The 22,147-nt window shown below is 39.6% G+C and overlaps 1 protein-coding gene across 1 annotated transcript in view; it reads right to left on the bottom strand.

Annotated features, from left to right (window-relative positions):
• Positions 1-21,479, bottom strand: part of PI15 (peptidase inhibitor 15) — a 36,999-nt gene extending 15,520 nt beyond the window's left edge. Inside the window, exons 1-2 of the mRNA XM_008255671.4 lie at positions 21,280-21,479; positions 20,436-20,745 (exon numbers count right to left, since the gene is read on the bottom strand). Of these exons, the coding sequence (XP_008253893.1) occupies positions 20,436-20,708 (273 nt within the window). The 5' untranslated portion in view covers positions 20,709-20,745; positions 21,280-21,479. The remainder of the gene's footprint in view (positions 1-20,435; positions 20,746-21,279) is intronic.
• Between the last annotated feature and the right edge of the window lie 668 nt (positions 21,480-22,147).

Raw genomic sequence — 22,147 nt, 5'->3', positions numbered from 1 at the left:
TTTACAAAATAGAATTGCTTGTAGATGTGCTGGAGTCTGCATATGATTTTAGGTCTGCATTATTCACCCAAATTGTTTTCTTCCATTCTTTGTTGTTACTAATCACTTAGTAGTTTTGACTGAAAATATTCCCCATGACCTATTCTTCTTATAAAATAAGTTACAGAGAGTTTGAGCTGGACACAGTATCTTGTCTGTAAATCGCAAGAAGTTGAAACCACGTAGTCAAAGACTTGAGAACTATCTAAAATTCAAAGTGATGTCATTTAAACATCTAGAAGAGTGTGATCCCAAGATATAGGCAGAGTATGAAAACAATGCAAATTTTTCATCAAGCTTAGAAATATCTAGAGCTTGAGCTAAAGAAATACAAAATTGAGTCAAAGTCCATTGCTGTGTGTGACAAGCATGCTGACTTTTATTTTATAAGTAGAGAGAATTTGATAGTGGTATGAATGCAACCCAGATATGAGTTTGTCTTATCGTTTCCTAAGTATTGGGGTCCACATCAAGGCAGAAGCCAGAAACATGTAGCACAATGACATCGGGAGCTCCCTTCTTCAGCCCTAGCCAGTGTTTCTGACTAACAAGAAATGTAATCTAACTGGAGGATAATTCTAAAAACTGCTTGGGGGCCATAACCCTAAATTTGAGATAACATTTTCTCCCTCAGGTGGATAACCTCTTTAAGTTCTGAAGATAAAAAATAAGTGCAGAAGTCTTCAAAGGACCCATTAGGCTGTCCACTAATCAAGGGGATTCTAACATATATTGCAGTGAGTGATAGAATCAGCCAACCAAAAAATGAGCAGGACAGGGGAGACATGATCAATCAATATGATTGATCCAGTGCATATACAAGGCTTCACATACTGCATTGAAGAACGATATTCTGTGCATGTGTCAATGGAAAATTTGCCAAATTGGACCAAATAACAGGCCAGAAAACAAGAGTAAGACTAAATACATTCAAAAGACTGAAACTACACAGAATATGTTCTTTGATGATAATAGAATTAAACTGCAGAAAATATATAAGATAAATATAAGGAAAGCAATCAAAATGTTTGGAAATTCAATAATAAGTCAAAAGGTTAAAGGTTAAATTATGTAATATTAAAATATGTTTAATTGAATGATATTGGAAACATTGACAAACACTTGAGCAAAGCAATAAAGCAGGGCTCAGATATAAGCTTTTAGTTTTAAAAGAATATACAAGTATTAGAAAAAAATTAGAATTAATTAGTAAACTTGACAGTCATTGGATATATAAATGTCAGTTTGAGTTCATTCTTTCAGTATCAAAAGTGAAATTTAAAATTCAATCATAGGCACCACTATTGTGGTATAGTGGGTTATGCCATCGCCTGCAGCACCACCATCCCATATGGGTGCCAGTTCAAGTTCTGGCTGCTCCACTTCTGATCCAGCTTCCTGCTAATGCACCTGGAAAAGCAGCAGAAGATAGCCCAAGTCTTTTGGACGCTGTACCCCGGGTCTTTAGGAGGGAGACCCAGAAGAACCTCCTGGCTTTGGCCTGGCCCAACCCCAGCCAATGTGGACATTTGAGGAGTCAACCAGAGATGGAAGGCCTCTCTCTCTGCCTCTCCCTCTCTCTAACTCTGCCTTTCAAGTAAATAAATCTTTCTTAAAAAGCCCAATCATAGTAAGATCCATCCGGAGAGGAGGCAAGATGGCGGAATAGGAAGGGAGCACACTGATATTCCGGGGAGAGATAGTTTAATAAAGTGGAGATACTGCAGGTTCAAGGAAGAGTAGGGGAGGAAACAGCAGAAGAAACTCTTCCGGAACGCGTGATTCACAGCGGACCTGCATGGAGAGCGTGGGAGCCCACAGTTCGGGACACCAGCGGCAGACTCAACACACCAGTGCTGGAACGCGAGGTGAGCCGAACCTCAATAGCCCGAGACACTGGCAGGCAAGCGGAGAGAGGAGACTAGAGGGAACGACCCCCGGGGGGGGAAAGTTCACCAGGCTAACTGGAAGAGAGAGAGAGAGAGAGAAAAAAAGGTGACTGGTACGGACACGGGTTTCTCTCTCTCCGCTCACCTCTCAAGGGCGAGCAAGACAAAGAGCAGGCGCCATCTTGGACATACGTCATAAGCAGAGTGACCTCAGGTCTGCACCGGCCCTAGGCCTAGCAGAAAAACCTGACTCTGGGTGGGGCGAATTAACAGGAGATTAGGACCTAGTAAATTTGTGGTGCTACTGAACTGAGACTGTGAAAAAAGAGACGGTGGGGGAGAGAACTCACGGAATTCACGTGAGCACTCTCCAGAGACGCTACAATTCCGTAACTTTGGTAACCCAGTGGGAGACTGAAGGAGAATTTGAGCCCACTCTGAGGGCAGAACAGATTCCCTGTGTGGTCCTTGGGAAAGAGCTTCTGATCTCTGGCTCCTGTGGGTAGATCATTTGCCTGCTAACTACCTCCAACTTCATTCAGCTGTGCGGAATTACTTCCCTTTTGAATCAAAAAAAAAGAAAGAGAGAGAGAGAGAGAGATTTACCACGCCTAACCTGGGAGTGTCACCTTTGGCACACCAAACAGAGCTCTCAGGCCACACCCATCTCAAGCCCTAAGGCTCCATCAAAAACAGATAGTCCACTTAATCTAGAGTCATAGTATAACAAGAAAAAGCACCACAGTGAAGAAACCAAATATCTCCAATATGCCAAATAACAAACGCAAAAACTGAGGTAATAAAAACTAGGAAATCACCATGACGCCCTCAAATGAAAAAGACACCCCAATTCAAGATTATGAAGATGATGACATAGAAGAAATGCAAGAAGCAGATCTCCAAAAATTGATAAGAACATTAAGAAGTTCTCAAAAACAAATTCTTGAACTACACAAATCCTTAATGGACAAGATAGAAAATCTCTCTCGTGAAAATGAAATATTAAGGAGGAATCAAAATGAAACGAAACCACTAGTACAACAGGAAACTGTGATAGTGACTGAAGTGAAGAATTCAATAGATCAAATGAAAAACACAATAGAGAGCCTTACAAACAGAATGGGTGAAGCAGAAGAGAGAATATCGGACTTAGAAGACAGAGAACAGGAAAGGATACAGTCAGACCAAAGAAAAGAAGAGGAAATTAGAAATCTAAAACATATTGTCAGGAATCTTCAGGATACTATTAAAAAACCCAACATTCGGGTTCTAGGAGTTCCTGAAGGCATGGAGAGGGAGAAAGGATTAGAAGGCCTTTTTAGTGAGATATTAGCAGAAAATTTCCCAGGTTTGGAGGACAGAGAAATCCTAGTACAGGAAGCTCACAGAACCCCTAATAAACACGACCAAAAGAGATCCTCACCACGACACGTTGTAATTAAACTCTCCACAGTGAAACATAAAGAAAAGATCCTAAAATGTGCAAGAGAGAAATGTCAGATTACTCTCAGAGGATCTCCAATCAGACTCACAGCTGACTTCTCATCAGAAACTCTACAAGCTAGGAGGGAATGGCGAGATATAGCCCAGGTACTAAGAGAGAACAACTGCCAGCCCAGAATATTATATCCTGCAAAGCTATCATTTGTGAATGAAGGTGAAATAAAGACTTTTCATAGCAAACAGAAATTGAAAGAATTTTTTTTAAAGATTTATTTTATTTATTTGAAAGACAGAGTTACAGAGAGAGGTAGAGCCAGAGAGAGAGGTCTTGCATCCGATGGTTCACTCCCCAGATGGCCACAACAGCCAGAGTGATGCAGATCCGAAGCCAGGAGCAAGGAGCTTCTCCAACATGGGTGCAGGGTCCCAAGGACTTGGGTCATCTTCTACTGCTTTCCCAGGCCATAGCAGAGAGCTGGATTGGAAGAGGGACAGCCGAGACTAGAACCAGCGCCCATATGGGATGCCAATGCTTCAGGCCAGGGCTTTAACCTGCTGCGCCACAGTGCCAGCCCCACTCATATTTTTCAAAGTAAGAAATACAAGTGTGTAGTTCCTTGCATTTATGGTTTCAAGTTGAAAATAAGGAAAGTCTTTTACATTTAAAAATAGTATTGCTGAGGCCAGTGCTGTGGCTCGCAGGTTAAAGCTGCAGCCTGCAGCACTGGCATTCCATATAGGCTCCAGTTCAAGTCCTCAGTGCTTCACTTCCAATCCAGCTCCCTGCTAATGTGGCTGGGAAAGCAGCAGAGGATGGCCCAAGTGTTTGGGCCCCTGCACCCACATGAGAGACCTGGAAGAAGCTCCAGCCTCCTGACTTCAACCTGCCCCAGTTGTGGAACGTGTGGCCATCTGGGGCAACGAATCAGAAGACTGATCTCACTCTTTGCCTCGCCTTCTCTTTTTCTGTAACTCTGCCTTTCGATTAAATAAATAAATCTTTAAAAAATAGTATTTCAAAAATTTAGGAGAACCTAAAATTCTGTATTTCTCATACTTTTAAGACTAATTTATATGAAAATGATTGTTATCAATAGAATAATTGACACTAAAAGAAGATTCTATTATTGAAACAAATCTGATATATTAAATCTATAAGTGCAGATTAAGAAATTTAATTTGTGGTCCTGGCATTGTGGCCTAGCAGATTAAGCTTCTGCCTGGGATGCCGGCATCCTAAATAGGTGCCGATTCTAGTCCTGCTACTCCATTTCTGATCCAGCTCCCTGTTAATGTGCCTGGGAATGCAGTAGAGGATGGCCCAAGTCCTTGGGCTCCTGCGACCATGTGGGAGACCCATAAGAAGCTCCAGGCTCCTGGCTTTGGCCTAAACCAGCCCTTGCATTTGCAGCCATTTGGAGAGTGAACCCATGATTGGATGATTTTTCTCTCTTTGTCTTTCCTCCTCTTTTTGTAACACTGCCTTTCAAATACATAAAAATAAATCTTTAGAAAAAAAAGAAATGTAATTTGTAAATGGTAAACATTAAATAAATCTGAGCATCAAAACTTCATATTTTTATAAAAGAACAAAAATATTTATAAATTGAAGCTAAAAATTTAAGGAAGAAAGAATATTAATTTGAATATTAAATTGACCTCTGAAAAATCAGTGCTTATGGTAACTGTCTTTAAAGCCACAAAATGTTAAACATGGAAATATCACACTGAAGTTTTGCAGACAGATTGCTAAGCTCGTTACTGTCATAGCTCAGAGCAATGCCAGCAATGTCATTGGAGGCAATATTGCATGTGCTGTGGATATTTAGTCTCTTGAACTAAATTTATGCGGTCATTTCCCATATTTAGGTAAAACATAACTTGTTTGCATAGTCAAGTTTGCATTTTTGTTTTAATAACTTAACTAAAGCATTTGATCTTTTCCTTAGATTGAGAAGAGTGCTGATATAAAGAAGTGAGAAATAACCATTATAAAAATTAAGTGGTGACAAAATTACTTCCCCTGCAGACTGCCAAAAGCTTTAAAACACTTCATGGGCAGAATTGTGGCTCTGTTTTAAAATTAGCGGGCTTATCCTCATTAGATGCAAATGCTTGTGAAATGACTCCTGAAGAAAACCGGGGGTGAATAGACAAGAACCAGTGTTAAACAGGGGACTACAGACATGCATTTGGTGCAGCGGTTAATATACTGCTTGAGATGCTCACATTCCTGTATCAAAGTATGATCCTGGATCCTGACTCTGTTCCTGATTCCAGCTTCCTACTATTGCACCTAGGAGGTAGCAGGTGACAGCTCACATAGTTGGGTCTCTGCCACCCTGTGGTGAGACCCAAATTCTGCCCTGGCTCAGCCCTGGCTGTGGCTGGCATTTGGAGGGTGAACTAGTAAGTGAGCTATTTCTCTCTTGCTCTCTCTTCCCTTAATCCCTCCCTTTCAAGCAAATAAATTCCAAAAATAAAAGTAAGAAATAAACCAAATAAAAGGCCGTAATAAGCCTTAGTTAAGCCAGGGAGGGATGCACTGTGGGGAGAGAAAGAGAAGATAGAGAAAGGGGAAGAGGAAGAAATCCCTGGGGAATTTTCGGTAGTGATTAGATTAATTATGATATTAAGATTGTTCTGCTTGGCAAGAATAAAGGGCGGTGTTAAAGAAAATTGAGTTAATATCAACAGTATCTCTTCGAGCCTCAAAAATAAATATAAAATATGGAACTATACCAAAAAGTATCAAGGAAGGATTCTGAAGATGTTTTAGATGTTTAAAAGATGTCAGAAATTTCCCATGAGAAAAGTACTATCTTTCTTATTCATTTCTTTCTCTACAAAGAGATGATTTAGGTGCACTTTTTTAAAGTAGAAAAACCACTGTTCCTGAAGAGTAGAGACAAGGGCTGTAAACAATAATCAATTCTCAAAATGTCACTTTTGCTCATATACATTACATTTTTCTGTAGTCTGCATATTAGTTATGACAAATCCGGGAAAACACATGATGTTTGTATTTTTGGGACTGGATTACTCCACTAAGAATGCTGCTCTCCAGTTACATCCATTTTGTTGTGAAATACAGGATTTTATTCATTGTTTTAGTGGCTGAGTAGTATTCAGTTGTGTATATATACCACAATTCTTTATCCAGTCATAGGGTGCACTTTTCCAATGGGCTGTGAACTGAATCATTGCGAGGAGCATAAATATCTTTAAAAAAGTGTGATTTTTAAAAGTCCTCTCTTGAACACTTTTCCTGTTCCAACTGCCCCACTCTTCTTGCTTGCACAAGAGAATTCCTTGAGAGAATGGTCTTAACTGGGAATTGCCAGTGTTTCCTCTCCAGGTCCCTTACACCTACCCTGGCAGCTTTCCTGCCCCACCCCTTCTCTGCCCAAACTGATCTTGTCAAGGTTCTCGAAGACAGTTTCCAGGTCTTTGCCTTCTGTGGTGGTTTTTTTTTTTTTTTTTTTTTGACAGGCAGAGTGGAGAGTGAGAGAGAGACAGAGAGAAAGGCCTTCCTTTGCTGTTGGTTAACCCTCCAATGGCCGCTGCGGCCGGCGCACTGCGCTGATCCGAAGGCAGGAGCCAAGTGCTTCTCCTGTTCTCTCATGTGGTTGCAGGGCCCAAGCACTTGGGCCATCCTCCACTGCACTCCCGGGCCACAGCAGAGAGCCGGCCTGGAAGAGGGGCAACTGGGACAGAATCCAGTGCCCCGACCGGGACTAGAACCCGGTGTGCCGGCGCCGCAAGGCAGAGGATTAGCCTAGTGAGCCGCAGCGCCTGCCTTCTGTGGTCTATTAACAGCTGTTGTCATTGCTGTCCACTTGCTCCTCCTGGACACATTTCCATCCCTTGGTTCGCGGATCCTACACTTGACTTTTACACTCCGGCTGCTGCTTCATCTCTTTGTTGAGGATCTCTCACCCTCTGTGTGCTCAAGTTTTCATGTCCTTTACTTCTCTTTATTTTCTCCTCTGATTTATTTATATTCATAGCCTCAGGGATGGAGAAGCCTTTTTTCTGCCAAAATCCATTTTCAATATTTCAAATATCATTAGGAGACCATACAGAATTATCAGCAAAAAAGGAGCCTGCTATAGATTTATTGAATCTTCAGTTGCCTTGGCAGGACCAGACCAAATGTGTTCATGGGCCTTATATAGCCAGCAGGCCAGAGTTTTATCAGCTCTGCTCGGTAAACTCGTTCACATATGTGCTATAGTGTTATTCCAAACTGTATGTCTAGACCTCTCAGTTGAGTTTCAAACTGTTTTTTCGCCTGCCTACATTAAAACTCCACCTAACATGTCCAGAATTGAATTCCAGATATTCACAATTCTACCCCTCAAACCTGCTACTCCTATAACCTTCCTCAGTTTGGTGAATAATCATGCCGCTCTTCTAGTTCAGCAGTTGCCAGCTATGGCACAATGGACACATCTGTCCCACTGCCTATTATATTTTGTCCATGACTGTTTCTCTGCTACAGAAGCAGAGGTAAATAGTTGCAAAACAGACTATAAGGCCTGCAAAGCAGAACATATAAGCTCGCTGACCCTTGACATAAGAAGTTTGCTGACACTTGTTCTTGGTTGCTCAAGCCAAAAACTACCAGAGTCATCTTTATTTTACTTTGCCTTTTTTTTTCTCTCACAATGGTGATTCATCTGTTCAGTCAGCAAATCTTGGTGGCTCTGCCTTCAAGTACTATATACCCAGAATATAACCACTGATTGCCACCACTGTTGCCACTGCTTTAATCAAAGTCACTGTTTTTTCCATGGATTCTTATACAAGTATAATCTATATAATACAATCTATAAAGAAGATACAAAAAAGTAATACGCTACTTAAAATTTTGATTCTTTTGAAGTTTTCTTAGGCAAGCACTTTCCCAAGTAAAGATCATTCCATGTTGTAGACTTCTGTAGCTAAGCTGAAGTGCTTACTTGTTTTCTAAAGGCAGATTCTAAATGAATAATGAATTGAAATTATGTGACCATAGGGACATAATCTCTGGAATAATTCTTCTTTTGATTTAACCTCTTATTTTAATGTATAGTCTTATGACAATTAAGTGGATGCTTGACCAAATAATAGGTTCTTTGGCTCAGTTTTAGGTCTTGAACCATAATCTAAGATAGTTCATTTTCTTAATTTAAGGTATTTCATGAATTTCATATATACAGATTTAGGAACACAGTGATACTTCCTACTCTACCCTCCCTTCTGTCCACTTTCTCACTCTTCCTCTTTCTCCTTTCTCCTATTCTCTCCCTTAATTTTTACAATGGCCTAATTTCAATTCACTTTATACTCATAAGATTACCTCTACACTAAGAGTTCAACAAGTAGAAGAAAAAAAAAAAAAAACATTGTTCCTGAACACTAGATAAAGGCTACAAACAATCATAAAATCTCAAAATGTCAATTTCATCCCTGTATATTTCATTTTTCATAACTCTGTTAGTTACCACAGATCAGGGAAAATATAAGGTATTTGTGTTTTCAGGACTGGTTTATTTAACTAAGTACAATGGTTTCCATTTTCTTGTAAAAAAAAAACAAACAAGATTTCAATCCTTTTTACAGCTAAGTAGTATTCCATAGAGTATATATACCATAATTTCTTTATCCAGTCATTGCTTGATGAGCATCTGGGTTGATTCAATACCTTAGCTATTGTGAATTGAGTTGCATTACACATGGGGGTCTCACTGGGGAAATAACTCCATATTTCCTGTTGAACTTCTGAGAAGGCAGATGGCTTAGCCCAACCCTGGATCAATCAAGGAGACCAGGTAGATATCAGGGGTTGAATACCTTCCATGTGTTCTTTTAAATTGTTTCTATATTTACAGAACTGCCAAATATTGATTTATTTACTGAGATATCAGATTAACATGTGGGAAAAATATGTATGTAACTTTCTGAAAATCCAAAATCTTAAGGTAAGATCATTTAAAGGATAAGAATTTGTAAATGTAAAGCAATCTTTTTTCATTAATAACACCAAACTTGCATTTAAAACACACATTTGACCCACAAGTAACTTTGTTAATGAGGATAGGAATCAGCAGAAGAATGAGCCAACGGGATCTGCCAAGCTAACTATAGGATGCATCCACAAATGGAGAGTAATTTCTCCCCTTGACACTACCGTGGTCATGTCAGGTCAATCGCAGATACTTCACTATCAGAACAAAACACAAATATTGTAACACACTTGGGGAGAACATTCCTTACTCAGAACCACACAGCTTCCAATTCCCAAGATGATCCCATTGGCACAGTTAAAGTGTGCATGTGTGGAGCAAGGGGTATGTGTGTTCCTTAATTTTCTATTTTCTTTGTGACAGAACTTCCTACCTTTCCCAGAGTTTTCAAAAGCCAGGTATCTTTGTACAACCTTCCCTCATAGCCTATGTTGGCAGCATTCTGGATGGGAGAGGTGATATATGTAGCTATTTAACACATAAGGGTCAGGAAGAGTTTGTCCATGACATAGAGGTTTTCTTCCCTCTGAATATCTATGCAAAGACTTGAAGCATTATTGTAATGCAAGTTTTCCCTGCATGACTTTTTTTTTCAAGGGTACAAAGAATGCAGAGGAAAAGATTTGATTGCAAATGAAGAAAATCTAACACTTAGCCTATAGGTAAAGTGTTTAGTCAATGGGATCCAGAACAAGAGAGAGGAACACAGGAAGAGGAGTATGTTTAAAGCATGGGCTTAATGTCAGAAGTGACCTCTGGTCACTGGTATGTGCTCTGTGGTATTGGAAAAGTTACTAGTGGTCTCTAAGCTTAGGTTCCTATCTCTAGACAAGGAAAACTGTCACTATCTTTGAAGACTGTTCTGAACATTAGGTAAAATAGTGAATGGAGAGTTAGGAGTACAGTTCTAATAGGAAAAGAGTGTACTTTTTAAAAACTATTTTAAAAATTTGATTAACATATACTCCTTATATATTTTTACAAGGGATTGTAGCTACTGTTATTGTTGGGATTCAGGAATGGTGATGGTGTCTTGAACCAGACAGTCATCTAAAATAGGAAGCAGTGAGAAACGCACTTTTTTTTTTCAGGCAGAGTGGACAGTGAGAGAGAGAGAGAGAGAGAGAGAGAGAGAAAGGTCTTCCTTTTTCCATTGCTTCACCCTCCAATGGCTGCCGTAGCCAGCGCGCTGCAGCCGGCGCACCGCGCCTATCCGAAGGCAGGAGCCAGGTGCTTCTCCTGGTATCCCATGGGGTGCAGGGCCCAAGTACTTGGGCCGTCCTCCACTGCACTCCCTGGCCCTCCCTGGCCACAGCAAAGGGCTGGCCTGGAAGAGGGGCAACCGGGACAGAATCCGGCACCCCGACCGGGACTAGAACCCGGTGTGCCGGTGCCGCAGGAGGAGGATTAGCCTATTGAGCCGAGGCGCCGGCCTAGAAACGCACTCTTGATCACATTACCAAGCGTTCATATCCAGTAATCTGTCGATCAGATAAAGTGAAAAGGATACACCCTGAAGCAGCTAGTTAATGAGAAAAGAATTGTGTAGAAATAATGAGCCTGTTTCATGGAAAAATACTATTAGACAGCAGAAAATTAGAAATTAAAGACTAGTTTAGAAGTTTTTAAACTTATCATTTTCCCTTCTTTAAATCTCTCATTGGCTATGCTTTATCCTTAAATTTTAAGACCATTTGTTGACAGATTCTAGCAATTGTCTGTCTTTCCAGGGAACCATCATACCTACCAGCTATCATTTAATACTAAAGTTATGAGTCAGAAAGACATTCTCATGTGTGGTTAATTTTTTCCAACAACTCAGTGTTACAATGTTCTAAAAATGGACTTCCTGATTGTTAAACTCTCCTGTGATACACATACAAATCTCTTATCTTGCCACTGCCCACTCAGTCAGAAGAATTCAAATGCCTTTCCGCCTACCTACTGCCTGCTGAAAACATGATCTCTCTGGAATGCACAGAGAGATTTCGTAGAATGTTCCTATTTAACTAAATTATGAAGTATGAATTCAATTCACTTTTTAAGAGAAGAAAAAACTGTGCCCTTAAGTAACATTTTTGGACTGTTTCAGTTTGGGGTACATGGTGTGAAATTTGAACAGATTTCATGAAAATTTAGTCTGAAAACACAATTTGTTGGGCATCCTTCCATTTGCATGTCAAAAAAAATGCTTGCAACCTGATTTTATTTTTATGGGGTAGGGGGGAACACAGAGCTCTCATGTGCTTCCTGAGTGTGCCACCCTTCTAGCACCTTCACATGTCTGTCACCCAAACACTCTGGTCCCTGATTTTAGAAGCTATGCACAATGCAGACTGAAAGCATTCAAATCCCATCCCTCCAAGCTTCATTTGGGGATATATTTTATGCCACATATTTTCCTTGACCAGTTCAAGGAGTTAGTTATCTTCCCTGACTCCCTCCCACACCCTTCTGAAGAAATCATCCTAGACAGCCAATGCTCTGAGTTCATAAGTATTTAATGGTCATTGATGATTAAATGATTTTTCAGACATATTGAATTCGTGACACATGACTAGCCAGACTAATCAGCTTCTATTTTCTTGAAGTCCTTTGAGTAGCTTCCAAAAACACTTTATTCTGAGTATGTCAGGAAGACTAGATAGGCTTGGTGTTACCTAGACCCTAAAACAAATTTGGATGAGGGGCGACTTACACCTTAGCACTTATTCTTAAAATTTTTAAAAATTTTCTTGCAAAAATTCTTGGGTAGCTTCCCAGACATAAAATCATCCACCCAGGCTGTCTCCATGACCCTCCTCTACCTTTGTTGTGCAAAGTGGACTACCAAAGCATATTCCAAGCCAAAATTCTTTGTAGTAGAAGAATGTTCCCTCCCACACACTAGCTACTTCTTTCAGCCTCTACAGGTATGTACCCTGGATGGTGAACCTGCAACCACTCAATGGCTTTCCGACATTGGCTCTTTATCTTATGTTCTGTCACTCAGAGAAATCCAGTTGTCCTGGTCAAAAGCAGAGCCATTCTTCTCGATTGTCTCATCCTATAAATCCTCCTTCATCATATGGATTACTTATGCTCGTTGGACACCTCTAATGTAATGAACAGTTCTAATTCACTTGGTCACCCCTGTCCCTATTGCCTTAAACAGTTGAAGCTTCAATTATATCTCACAGCAGACCTCTTGACCATCTGCCTCTCTCCAATCCCTTCCTTATCCTGAGCCCTAAATGACTTTTTCTTTTTTTGAAATATTTATTTATTTATTTATTTAAGAGGTAGAGAGAGAGAGAGAGTTCCCATTTTCTGGTTCACTCACCAGATGCCCTCAGCAGTTGGTGCCTAGACCACCCTGAATCCAGGAACTAAGAACACAGTCCAGGTCTCCTATGTGGTGGTAGGGACCTAACTACTTGAGCCATTGCCTGCTGCCTCCCAAGAGGTACATTAGCAGGAGGCCAGAGTTGGGAGTGGAGCCAGGCCTCCAATACAGATGTTCTGACATGGGATACAGACGTCCTAGGCGTCCTAATTGTTTCACCAAATGCCTGCTGACAAAATGATCTTTCTGAAATGAAAATGTTATCATATAACTTCCCTTCTTAAAACCTGCAATAACTTCCTTTGATCTTCCAATAGAATTCCAGCAAGGTTTTGAGTGCTTCCCCCAAGTTCATCAAACATCACTCTTTCTTTTACACACTAAATTCAAGCCACACTGCATTTTTATCCATGGCTTCAGTGGACCGTGTACCCTCTCAGAGCATCTTTCATATACATTTTCTCACTCCTTAATTCCCTCCTGTGTAACTTTCATGCAGTGTTTATATTTACATTTAAAAATCATTGCTTCCCTAAGCTTTCCCTGCCCCCCTCCTACCCTTTCCCTTGTTCAAGTGTGCACTGTGTCTGCTTATGCCATCCCAAGTACCCTGTATTTTTTCTGCTTCCACACTGAGCACACTACTTTACCCACTTGTCCGTTCACAGTACTTCCTACCAAAGAGAGAGTCTCTTTCTCCCCGTTGAGTCTCTCAGCCCAATGGCAGGCAGATGAAGGACTATTGCAGAATGAGTGGTTGTGGATATATGGAGCTGGCCTGCTGGATCTCCACAGTCACACATTCTAACCAGAAAATGTTACAAGATTTCATTCAGTTGATCCAATTTATCAAGCATCTGTGGAGCATGTTTGATGTTGGGTTCTATAAACTCAGTAGGGACACAGTAAATTATCTTTCTACACCATCATAGGTGATGAAGTAGCATCTGCCACTAAGAAAAGCAGTGTTAAGTACCAGGAAATGTAGTTACTTAGAGGGGCCTTTGTATAATTAACAGCTTTTCTGTCTGCCACATGATGGTGAGGTTCTAAATTGTCTTGTGTTAGTGTTTTCACATTTAGCTTCTTGGAGCTTGAATTGAAAATGGTGACAAACAGGCCAGTGCCGCGGCTCACTAGGCTAATCCTCCACCTGCGGCGCCGGCACACCGGGTTCTAGTCCCGGTCGGGGCACCGGATTCTGTCCCGGTTGCCCCTCTTCCAGGCCTGTGGCCAGGGAGTGCAGTGGAGGATGGCCCAAGTCCTTGGGCCCTGCACCTGCATGGGAGACCAGGAGAAGCACCTGGATCCTGCCGGATCAGCGCTGTGCGCCAACCACAGCGCGCCGATGCGGCGGCCATTGGAAGGTGAACCAACGGCAAAGGAAGACCTTTCTCTCTGTCTCTCTCACTGTCCACTCTGCCTGTCAAAAAAAAAAAAGAAAGAAAGAAAGAAAACAAAATGTTCTTCCTTTAGCTGCCTGTGTATGTTTAGAGCTGAACAAAAGGAAATAACCTTCAAGGTTACAACCTTCTATGTTCATCTACAAGTAATACTAAGCAACATGCACCTTGGAAGAAAACTCCTACAAAATATGCCCGGTCTTCATTTGAAGCCAAGGCACTTAGAAGGTTCTGCATCCAGGACAACAGGAATGCAGGGTTCCAAACGTGCTGGAGAAATGCCTTCCTGTCAGCAGTCTTTCCAGTTCACTGTTTGTTGGCAGCTCTTCCCAGCAGGCCTTCTAGTGGTCACAAAAGCATCCATTCAAGAGATTTAGATTAGACACATCAAATTGCTTAGATTTATAACAAGAAAACCTTCCCAAATGAGAGAAATGTGTCATCTGGAACAATTGGAAGATGTGGCTTCATTAAGAAATATAAAAATGAGGATGCACAGAAGTGTTTAGTCAACTACCGAATAAAGGAGCAAAAAGGTAGTTTACATTATCCACTTTACATTATCTATTATTCTCTTCCACGTGAATTCCAGATTAACTAAATCAGTATTCCTGTTTATTCCAAAGTCACACATCTAGGCAAATAGCTTATTGGCTCTTCTGAGGATGGATTGATTCATCTGTTCTTCAGCCACTTTGTCTTTCAAGAAATGTATTCTGTTACTTTACAGCCTGCTGTGACTTGGTAGCCTGTACTTTTCTCTTTTTCAGGAAAGTTTAGGAAGACTTATCCCCTGAGCTCTGCAAATTCTATTTGCAATAGGCCATAGTATCAGCATAGCTATTTTGGCTTCTTGAAATTGCAAAAAATGTTTGTTTTTTTTTTTTTCCATTTCTAAGGTGTTCAGATCATTCCTATTATCTTCACATTGTCCCTCACCTGCCATCATCTGTAAAGACTGTGATCCCTTGCATAACAATTCATTTAGTTGTTCCTACTTGTCACTGTATGTAGGTGTAGCTACACACTTCTTCCTTCCCATTTCCTTAAGGAATAGCATTAGTTACTCAGTGGTCAGCATCTCTCTGGTCACTTTAATTGTCAAAATCTGTGCCCGAAACTTCCAGGAACAGCTTTCTAAAATGCATGTCTACCCCTACTGTAAAAGCTTCGTATGCTCTCTAGTGGCTTTTCTATACAGTAACCTCAACCTTTCCTCAAATTCCTCAAGAAATATGGCTATATGTTATGGTTTTTCCCCTTTGGTGATTTAGTTTGTACATTGTGTTGCCTGCTGTAGCAGCTACCCCTACCCCTTCCTAAGCAGCTAACCTCCACAAGCCTTTCATGATCTGCCAGGAAGAGATTATCACTCCATTCCTTGACTTCTCTGCAGTATTTGTACTTCTCATATTGCGTCATTCCTATGCAACAGTGTTTATACTGAATTATATGCTTAGTGGTGTCTCCCTGCCCCCATTTGTTTCTGTTTTACTATATTGTTTCTACTTTAAAGGCAAAGATTTCTATCTTTGGTTATCTCTTCTTCTCATAGAAGGACCTCAAAATGTTTAAAATTAATTTGCTCAATTGCCTTGAATTCAGAGAACATCTTACAAATTTTATTCTGTGTGTGAGTCTTGCAACTTCATTCTTTTAAGTATAATTCTTATTCTAAGAAACTAGTGTGGTTTGTGGTTTCAAGTCTTGGTTTAAGCTGCCCCTACAAAGAATGAAAAACAGCTGGTGTCCAAGGAGCTCTGAAAAATTAGTCAATAAACTAATCATAGAACAGAAGCCAAGAGTAAAGAAGTTCCACTTGCATATTTCAAGTCCTATCTACATTATTTCTGTGTAAACACACTGTTGAAGAAAGCTAAATATTTCAAGTAACAAGTTGTTTTATGAAAATCATGGACAATATCCAAAGAAAACATTAAAGCACCATAATATGAATGTCAGCACTCTGGTGTTCAAATTTCTTTTGCTTTATCCCATTAAGTTTATACTATCTACCATAATGAAGTACTTAAGGAAGATAAAGTGAATTTTAAGGGCTATATATGAACTTGCTAAAAACTTTTATTTTAGGTTAGTGGAATAAAATATGTGATGATAAAATGTATTAAAATATTTATAATATCAAAGTTGATACTACTTATAATAATTCAGAGACATCAACCAAACTGAATTAGTAATATTATGTACCATCTATACTCAACAAATTGCTAAAGAAAATAGAGATATACAAAGATGAGGACAGGAGTTTGGCCTAGCAGTTAAGACATGGACTGCTTGGGATACCTGCATCCCATACAGAGTGCTTGGGTTCAAGTCTCGCCTCTACCTCTGATTCCAGTTTCCCACTAATGTGTACCCTGGGAGGCAGTGGTGATAGCTCAGGTAGTTGGGTTCCTGCCACCTATGTGGGAGACTGAGATTGGGTTCCCAGTTCCTGGTACAGTAGTCTCAACCTTTGCACGTATTTTAGGACTGAAACCACATGTAGGATTTCTCTCTCTCTCTGTCTCTGCCTTTTAACTAACTAAATAATATTTTAAAAGATAAATAAACATAGGCTTAGTATCCTCAAAGTTTAAAATTAGGCAGGTTTCTAGAAATGCACAAATAACTATATCATATTCTATTGTGATAAAAAGATATGGTAGACAGGAGGGGCTACAGCTATGCAAAAGAAGGGAAGATTACATGTGGTATAAGAAATACCAAGAAATGACCCAGCGTTGTGATATCAAAAACATGAAGGATATGATTATAAATAAAGGAATAAGTTAAGCAGAAAACATTAGAGGCAGAGAAAATTTAGAGAGTTATAGATGGAAAAGATTACAAATGAGACTAGTGCCATTAGAAAAAGCCCTAAGCCAAAGTTGGTCTTTCAGGAGGCTCTCTTGGGTGATATCACTAACTGATGAGGTTAATTTGGACGCATAGCTGGTGACTCAAAAAACAACTATTTGTGGGGTGTGTCCTAGGTCTGTGAGCTATGTAGGACCAGTTAGGAACTGAGCTAGTTTTCCAGTTGTTCTCAGGTCCAACCAGTGTTAAGTTAAAGGTAAGTAGCATTCAGTCAAGATCTGTATTTTTCACCTAATCTAGGGAAATAGTCACTTACAGTCCAGTCTACCTATTACGTCGTATGTACCATCACGTTTCTCTGGGTCTTCATGAAGGATTCAGATGAATGATTTTCATTTGTTGATTAACTTAAAGAGTCCTTGCTCTTCCCTCATCTATTAGTGTAGCTCATTTCTGCATCGCCCTTCAGGCCATTCTCAATGACAAACTTAAATATGAAAACCACACCACAACCCACTTTAGTTTTCTTCATAACCTCATCACCTTCTAACGTATTATGTGATTAATTGTCTGACTCCCCACCTGGGGTGGGTGGAGAGTCAAGGGTGTGTTTTCATTCAAAGATGTTTTCATAGTGCTTAAAATAGTGCCTACCATATAGTAAATGCCCAATAAATGTTAAATGAACAAATACATGTAAAAATGAATTATATGCATATTATCCACATGGATATCTGAGCCAGTGTCTAGTTTGCTCATAAAACTTACTGCTTTTGCTACTGTTTCTCATTGGTTTCACTGAATTGAGGAGGCTTTATAAGGCATCTATAATATAATGATTATTCTATCTGGTTCTTACAAAATAAATCATTGGTAGTGGTTCTGATATTGGAGAAGAAAAACCAAAGGTGGAATGACAAATACAGTCTGAATACCATTAGATCTCAATTGACATTTTTAAGAAAGGAAAGAAAAAATATATTGATATCTCCAGGGGTTTCTCCCAGTGATGCACTTATTAGCTCAAATAAATGAAAATATGTTCACTAAAACAAGCATGGGTTTTTGAATAAGACAGACCTAAATTCTAATTTCAGGCATACCAATATCCATACCTCTTTGGTCTACTCATTAACCTCTCTGGGTCTAAGTGATTTCACTTGTGAAATGAAGATCATAATCTCAACCTCACACAGAGAATGTGAGCTATCAAATGAGATCATCTAAGAAAACAGTTAAGTCCTTGGCACAGAGAAGTGATGACAAATGCATTATGAATTAATTTTTGACAAGTGGGGGATGTATGATTAGAAAAATGTAGCTTTTCTCAACCTTTCCTACTGTTTTATACTCACCTATATCTTTACTCCGTGGTAATCTATCTGCTCTCACCATCATTAATATAGTGAACTGCATTGTTTATTAACTGATTATTATGTATATCATCATCACTGTGTTACAGATAAGACAATTGGGTTTTAGATACTTTAAGAAGCTTGTGAAAGGATACAAAGGAAGCAGTAGAGGTAGAACTGGAACCCAGAAGAGTGCACCTCCAAAGCTGACTCAAGAGTATTGGCCATAACCTTAGTCTGCATGGTGATGTGATCCCTGCCTGAAAGTATGTCCCAAATCTGTAGCCTAGATATTTTGCCTTTTTGAGCTCATATAGAATATTAGACATGTTTCTTTCATAATTTATTTATTTTTTTATTTTATTTTTTTGACAGGCAGAGTGGACAGTGAGAGAGAGAGACAGAGAGAAAGGTCTTCCTTTGCCATTGGTTCACCCTCCAATGGCCGCCGCGGCCAGCACGCTGCAACCAGCGCACCGCGCTGATCCGATGGCAGGAGCCAGGTATTTATCCTGGACTCCCATGGGGTGCAGGGCCCAAGTACTTGGGCCATCCTTCACTGCACTCCCTGGCCACAGCAGAGAGCTGGCCTGGAAGAGGGGCAACCGGGACAGAATCCGGCGCCCCGACCGGGACTAGAACCCGGTGTGCCGGCGCCGCAGGCGGAGGATTAGCCTAGTGAGCTGCGGCGCCGGCCCATAATTTATATCAATTTAAAAATGTATTCATTCCTCTTCTTTTTTACATATCTATGATCAACTTCTTAAAACACCTATTCTCTATGTGAGTAAATATTTCTGTTTTTAGATACTGAATGGATTTTCACTGGTTACCTTTCACAAGAAATTTAAATTTGAAAATATGTGTATTGAACATTTTTAGTTGTAGGTTCATGCCTAATTGCTCCTCAATTCAGTCATTCTTCACAACAACCCTATATGGCAAGTGCTATATTTATCTTCCTATTAGAGATGATAAAAATAAAACAAGCAAGGTAATGAGTTCACACAGTTTATATTCCAACACTAGGAGTTGAACCCTCACGTTTGTATTCCAGAGTCCATATTAACCATAAGACCATGTTGATCTTCATACATCAGTTATGATTATTTTTCTTTCTTTAATAAAACATAGGAAAATGCATTGTCATAGAGTCTGAGTTGTGTTTCTATGAACTATGACTCTCTTACATTATTATAATTTTTTCCGAGATACTGGCATCTGGAGTTAGTCAAGCTTGAAAACTTTATTTGTATAAAAACCAATAGGAACCCCAAATTTCAGTTCACCCTTTAAAAATCGTTAGTGGTACCACTCTCCCCCTCCCTTGTTTGAGAATTCCACATTGGTGGTTGTCATTGCTGTAAATAGAGCGTGTGCCATGCTGTTTTGGGCTTTATATCATAAACGTGAATAAATTCAAAACCAAAAATAAACTTTAACAAGATTCTTTTCAGTGCCAACTTAGGTTTAAAATTGCTTTTTTACTTCCTAAGTAAAATGATTTTAAACATAGAGAGTCTATTTTTAAGAGAGAGCAAAGAATGTGTGCACAGCAAGTTGGAACAGTGTGCAAGTGCACTGGCTTCACTGTTATCTGAATGACAAAGCACTAAATCATAGGGAGGAAAAAGTCAGCATGTTCTTTTAGAATACAAATAGATTAGCATCAGTAAGAGCTTTATCCAAGAAAGGGAAAAGACATCTACCCAAAGAATAAATCATGCACACAAAACCTATAATTTTAAGAAATATTTTCAAGAAACATTTTAGCTGATAAATATGACTATTTGGTAAAGAAAGCACAGAAAAAGTTCCCTGTGAAATTTTTTAAAAGTGCCCTTTTCAAATGTCATCAGTCTACCAACCCCACTCTTTATGTCCCTTATGTAGGGTTTAACTCAACAGTGACTATGGAATTCAGAGAAGAAACTCTATGTCGAATCACACACACACTCACATCATTCTTTTTAAATTCTATGATGGAAGAGTATTTAACATTTTTAAGCAAATAAGAACCCTTCCTAAGTTAAAATGTGCAAAAAGCCCATTTCCCTTGACATGTAAACACCCGCATTCCCTTTAAGTTCTTCTAACATACAATTTAAAGCTTTCTCACTCAGAACTCAAAGAGAAAGATTTCCTCTTACCATATATTCCATGTTGGCTGCCGGTGGAAACACTTTTCCCCGAACTTGATTATGATAATCAAGAATGGCGATCATGTCATTCTGCGAAATGTAGCGCTTCCGCCTGGCTTTGGGGAGATCCGCAGAATCTAGCTGTGCTTTTAGAGCTGCTTCAATATCAGTGAAATTATTGGTTGGCGGGGATGAGTCAGTGGAATTGAGTAAGATGACGGTACTTGCTTCACAGAGAAGGGAGAACAGGAGCGCACTGCTGACCGCAGAGATTGCTATCATGTTGAGGGCTGGAGAAGAGGCCACCGAGTTTACTTTGCTTTAAAGCAGAAAGGTAGAGTTAGGATATATTCAAGAAAATAGGGCCAGAGGAAATGTATTTACAAAGTCATCACTGGGGAGCATTGCTTGATTTGACTTTCTCCAAACCCAAGTAAAGGTTGAACTCAAAGCTAGCAGATGACTGTAGTAGAGTCTACTCATTTTGCTGTTACCAGGCAGACCCCTAAGAGGGACTTTTCAGAGCTAGAAAAAAAGAAACAGCATGATCCTAACTCTAAAATAAATTTAAACCATTTGTCCCAACTGCCTGACCTACAAAATGCAATACTGATTATTTATTTTCAGTGGGAAGTTTTAGGAATTGAAGTTCATCTTGAAAGTGAAGAGGAAAAAAAATGCACCACAGGTAACAACAGAGAATGTGCTGATAGTGTCTCCCATACATATATGTACACAAAATGATAGAGCATATACAAAAAAGTTATAGTCAACTAATTTCAGTTCTTTAAAATATGTGAGCCACTTTAAAATCAATGCATGCAATATAAACTTGTTGAGCCAAATAGCTTACCTCTGCAAAATGCCAAACTGAATATACTGTTCTTCCAAAAATTTAAAGTTCTTTGCTATGTTGTAGCATGAACCCTTGTAAGAGAAGTGTGTCTTATTACAAACTCTCAGAGAGCAAAAGTCTGCAAGGTTTGAATGCTGCTGGCTACAGGAGCAGCTGACAGCTTTTATATGTCACAGTTTGCAACGTCCAGAAAGGGCAGTCTTTCTAAGGGTCTCTCTTAGCCAAAATCAAAGGGGAGGGGTTTAGGATAGAAAAAAAAAAAAAAAAAAAAAACAGTGATTGGGTGGCAACCTTTTTATGTGGGTGGTGAGGAAATTGAGTCACACCCACAGCTTACAAAGTACAAACCATAAAAGACAAACCCCTTTTTCTCTGGGCTTTCACCTTTTCTGAGTGGTTCATTTTTTCTCATTTAATGCTTTCTAGTTCCTGGTTCCCATACAAAAAGAAGAAAAAAAAAACACTGTGGGTTCTTGAAAACACAGATGGCTGAGTAACAAGCAGTACTTTTTTTAAAGACAGTAAATGACATGGGAGCTGAAAAGAGCAAGCTGATATTAAATCAAGAGATCAGCTCACAAAGTTAATCTGGGTGGCCACAAATATGATTGAAGAGAGATGCCTGGCAAATCAGTAGTCATCAAACTATAGCATATGATATTAAGATAATAGATGCTTGACTGGTTGTACTCTCTTCATGTGGCTTTATTCCACTAATTTATATATTATTCTCTCTCATTTCACCTTCCCTCCTCTTTTTCTTTCTCTACAGCGTGAGTTCAGCAAATTATCTGCTTTTTTTACCTGCCTTTTGTAAAATCTGAATATAGAAGCTCATGGCAAATGACAGCAGCCAAGATAACAT

Source organism: Oryctolagus cuniculus, chromosome 6 (genome assembly GCF_964237555.1).
Source record: "Oryctolagus cuniculus chromosome 6, mOryCun1.1, whole genome shotgun sequence".
Taxonomy (NCBI): domain Eukaryota; kingdom Metazoa; phylum Chordata; class Mammalia; order Lagomorpha; family Leporidae; genus Oryctolagus; species Oryctolagus cuniculus.
The sequence above is the reverse complement of the archived record's forward strand: the minus strand, read 5'-3'. Positions and strand labels throughout refer to the sequence as shown.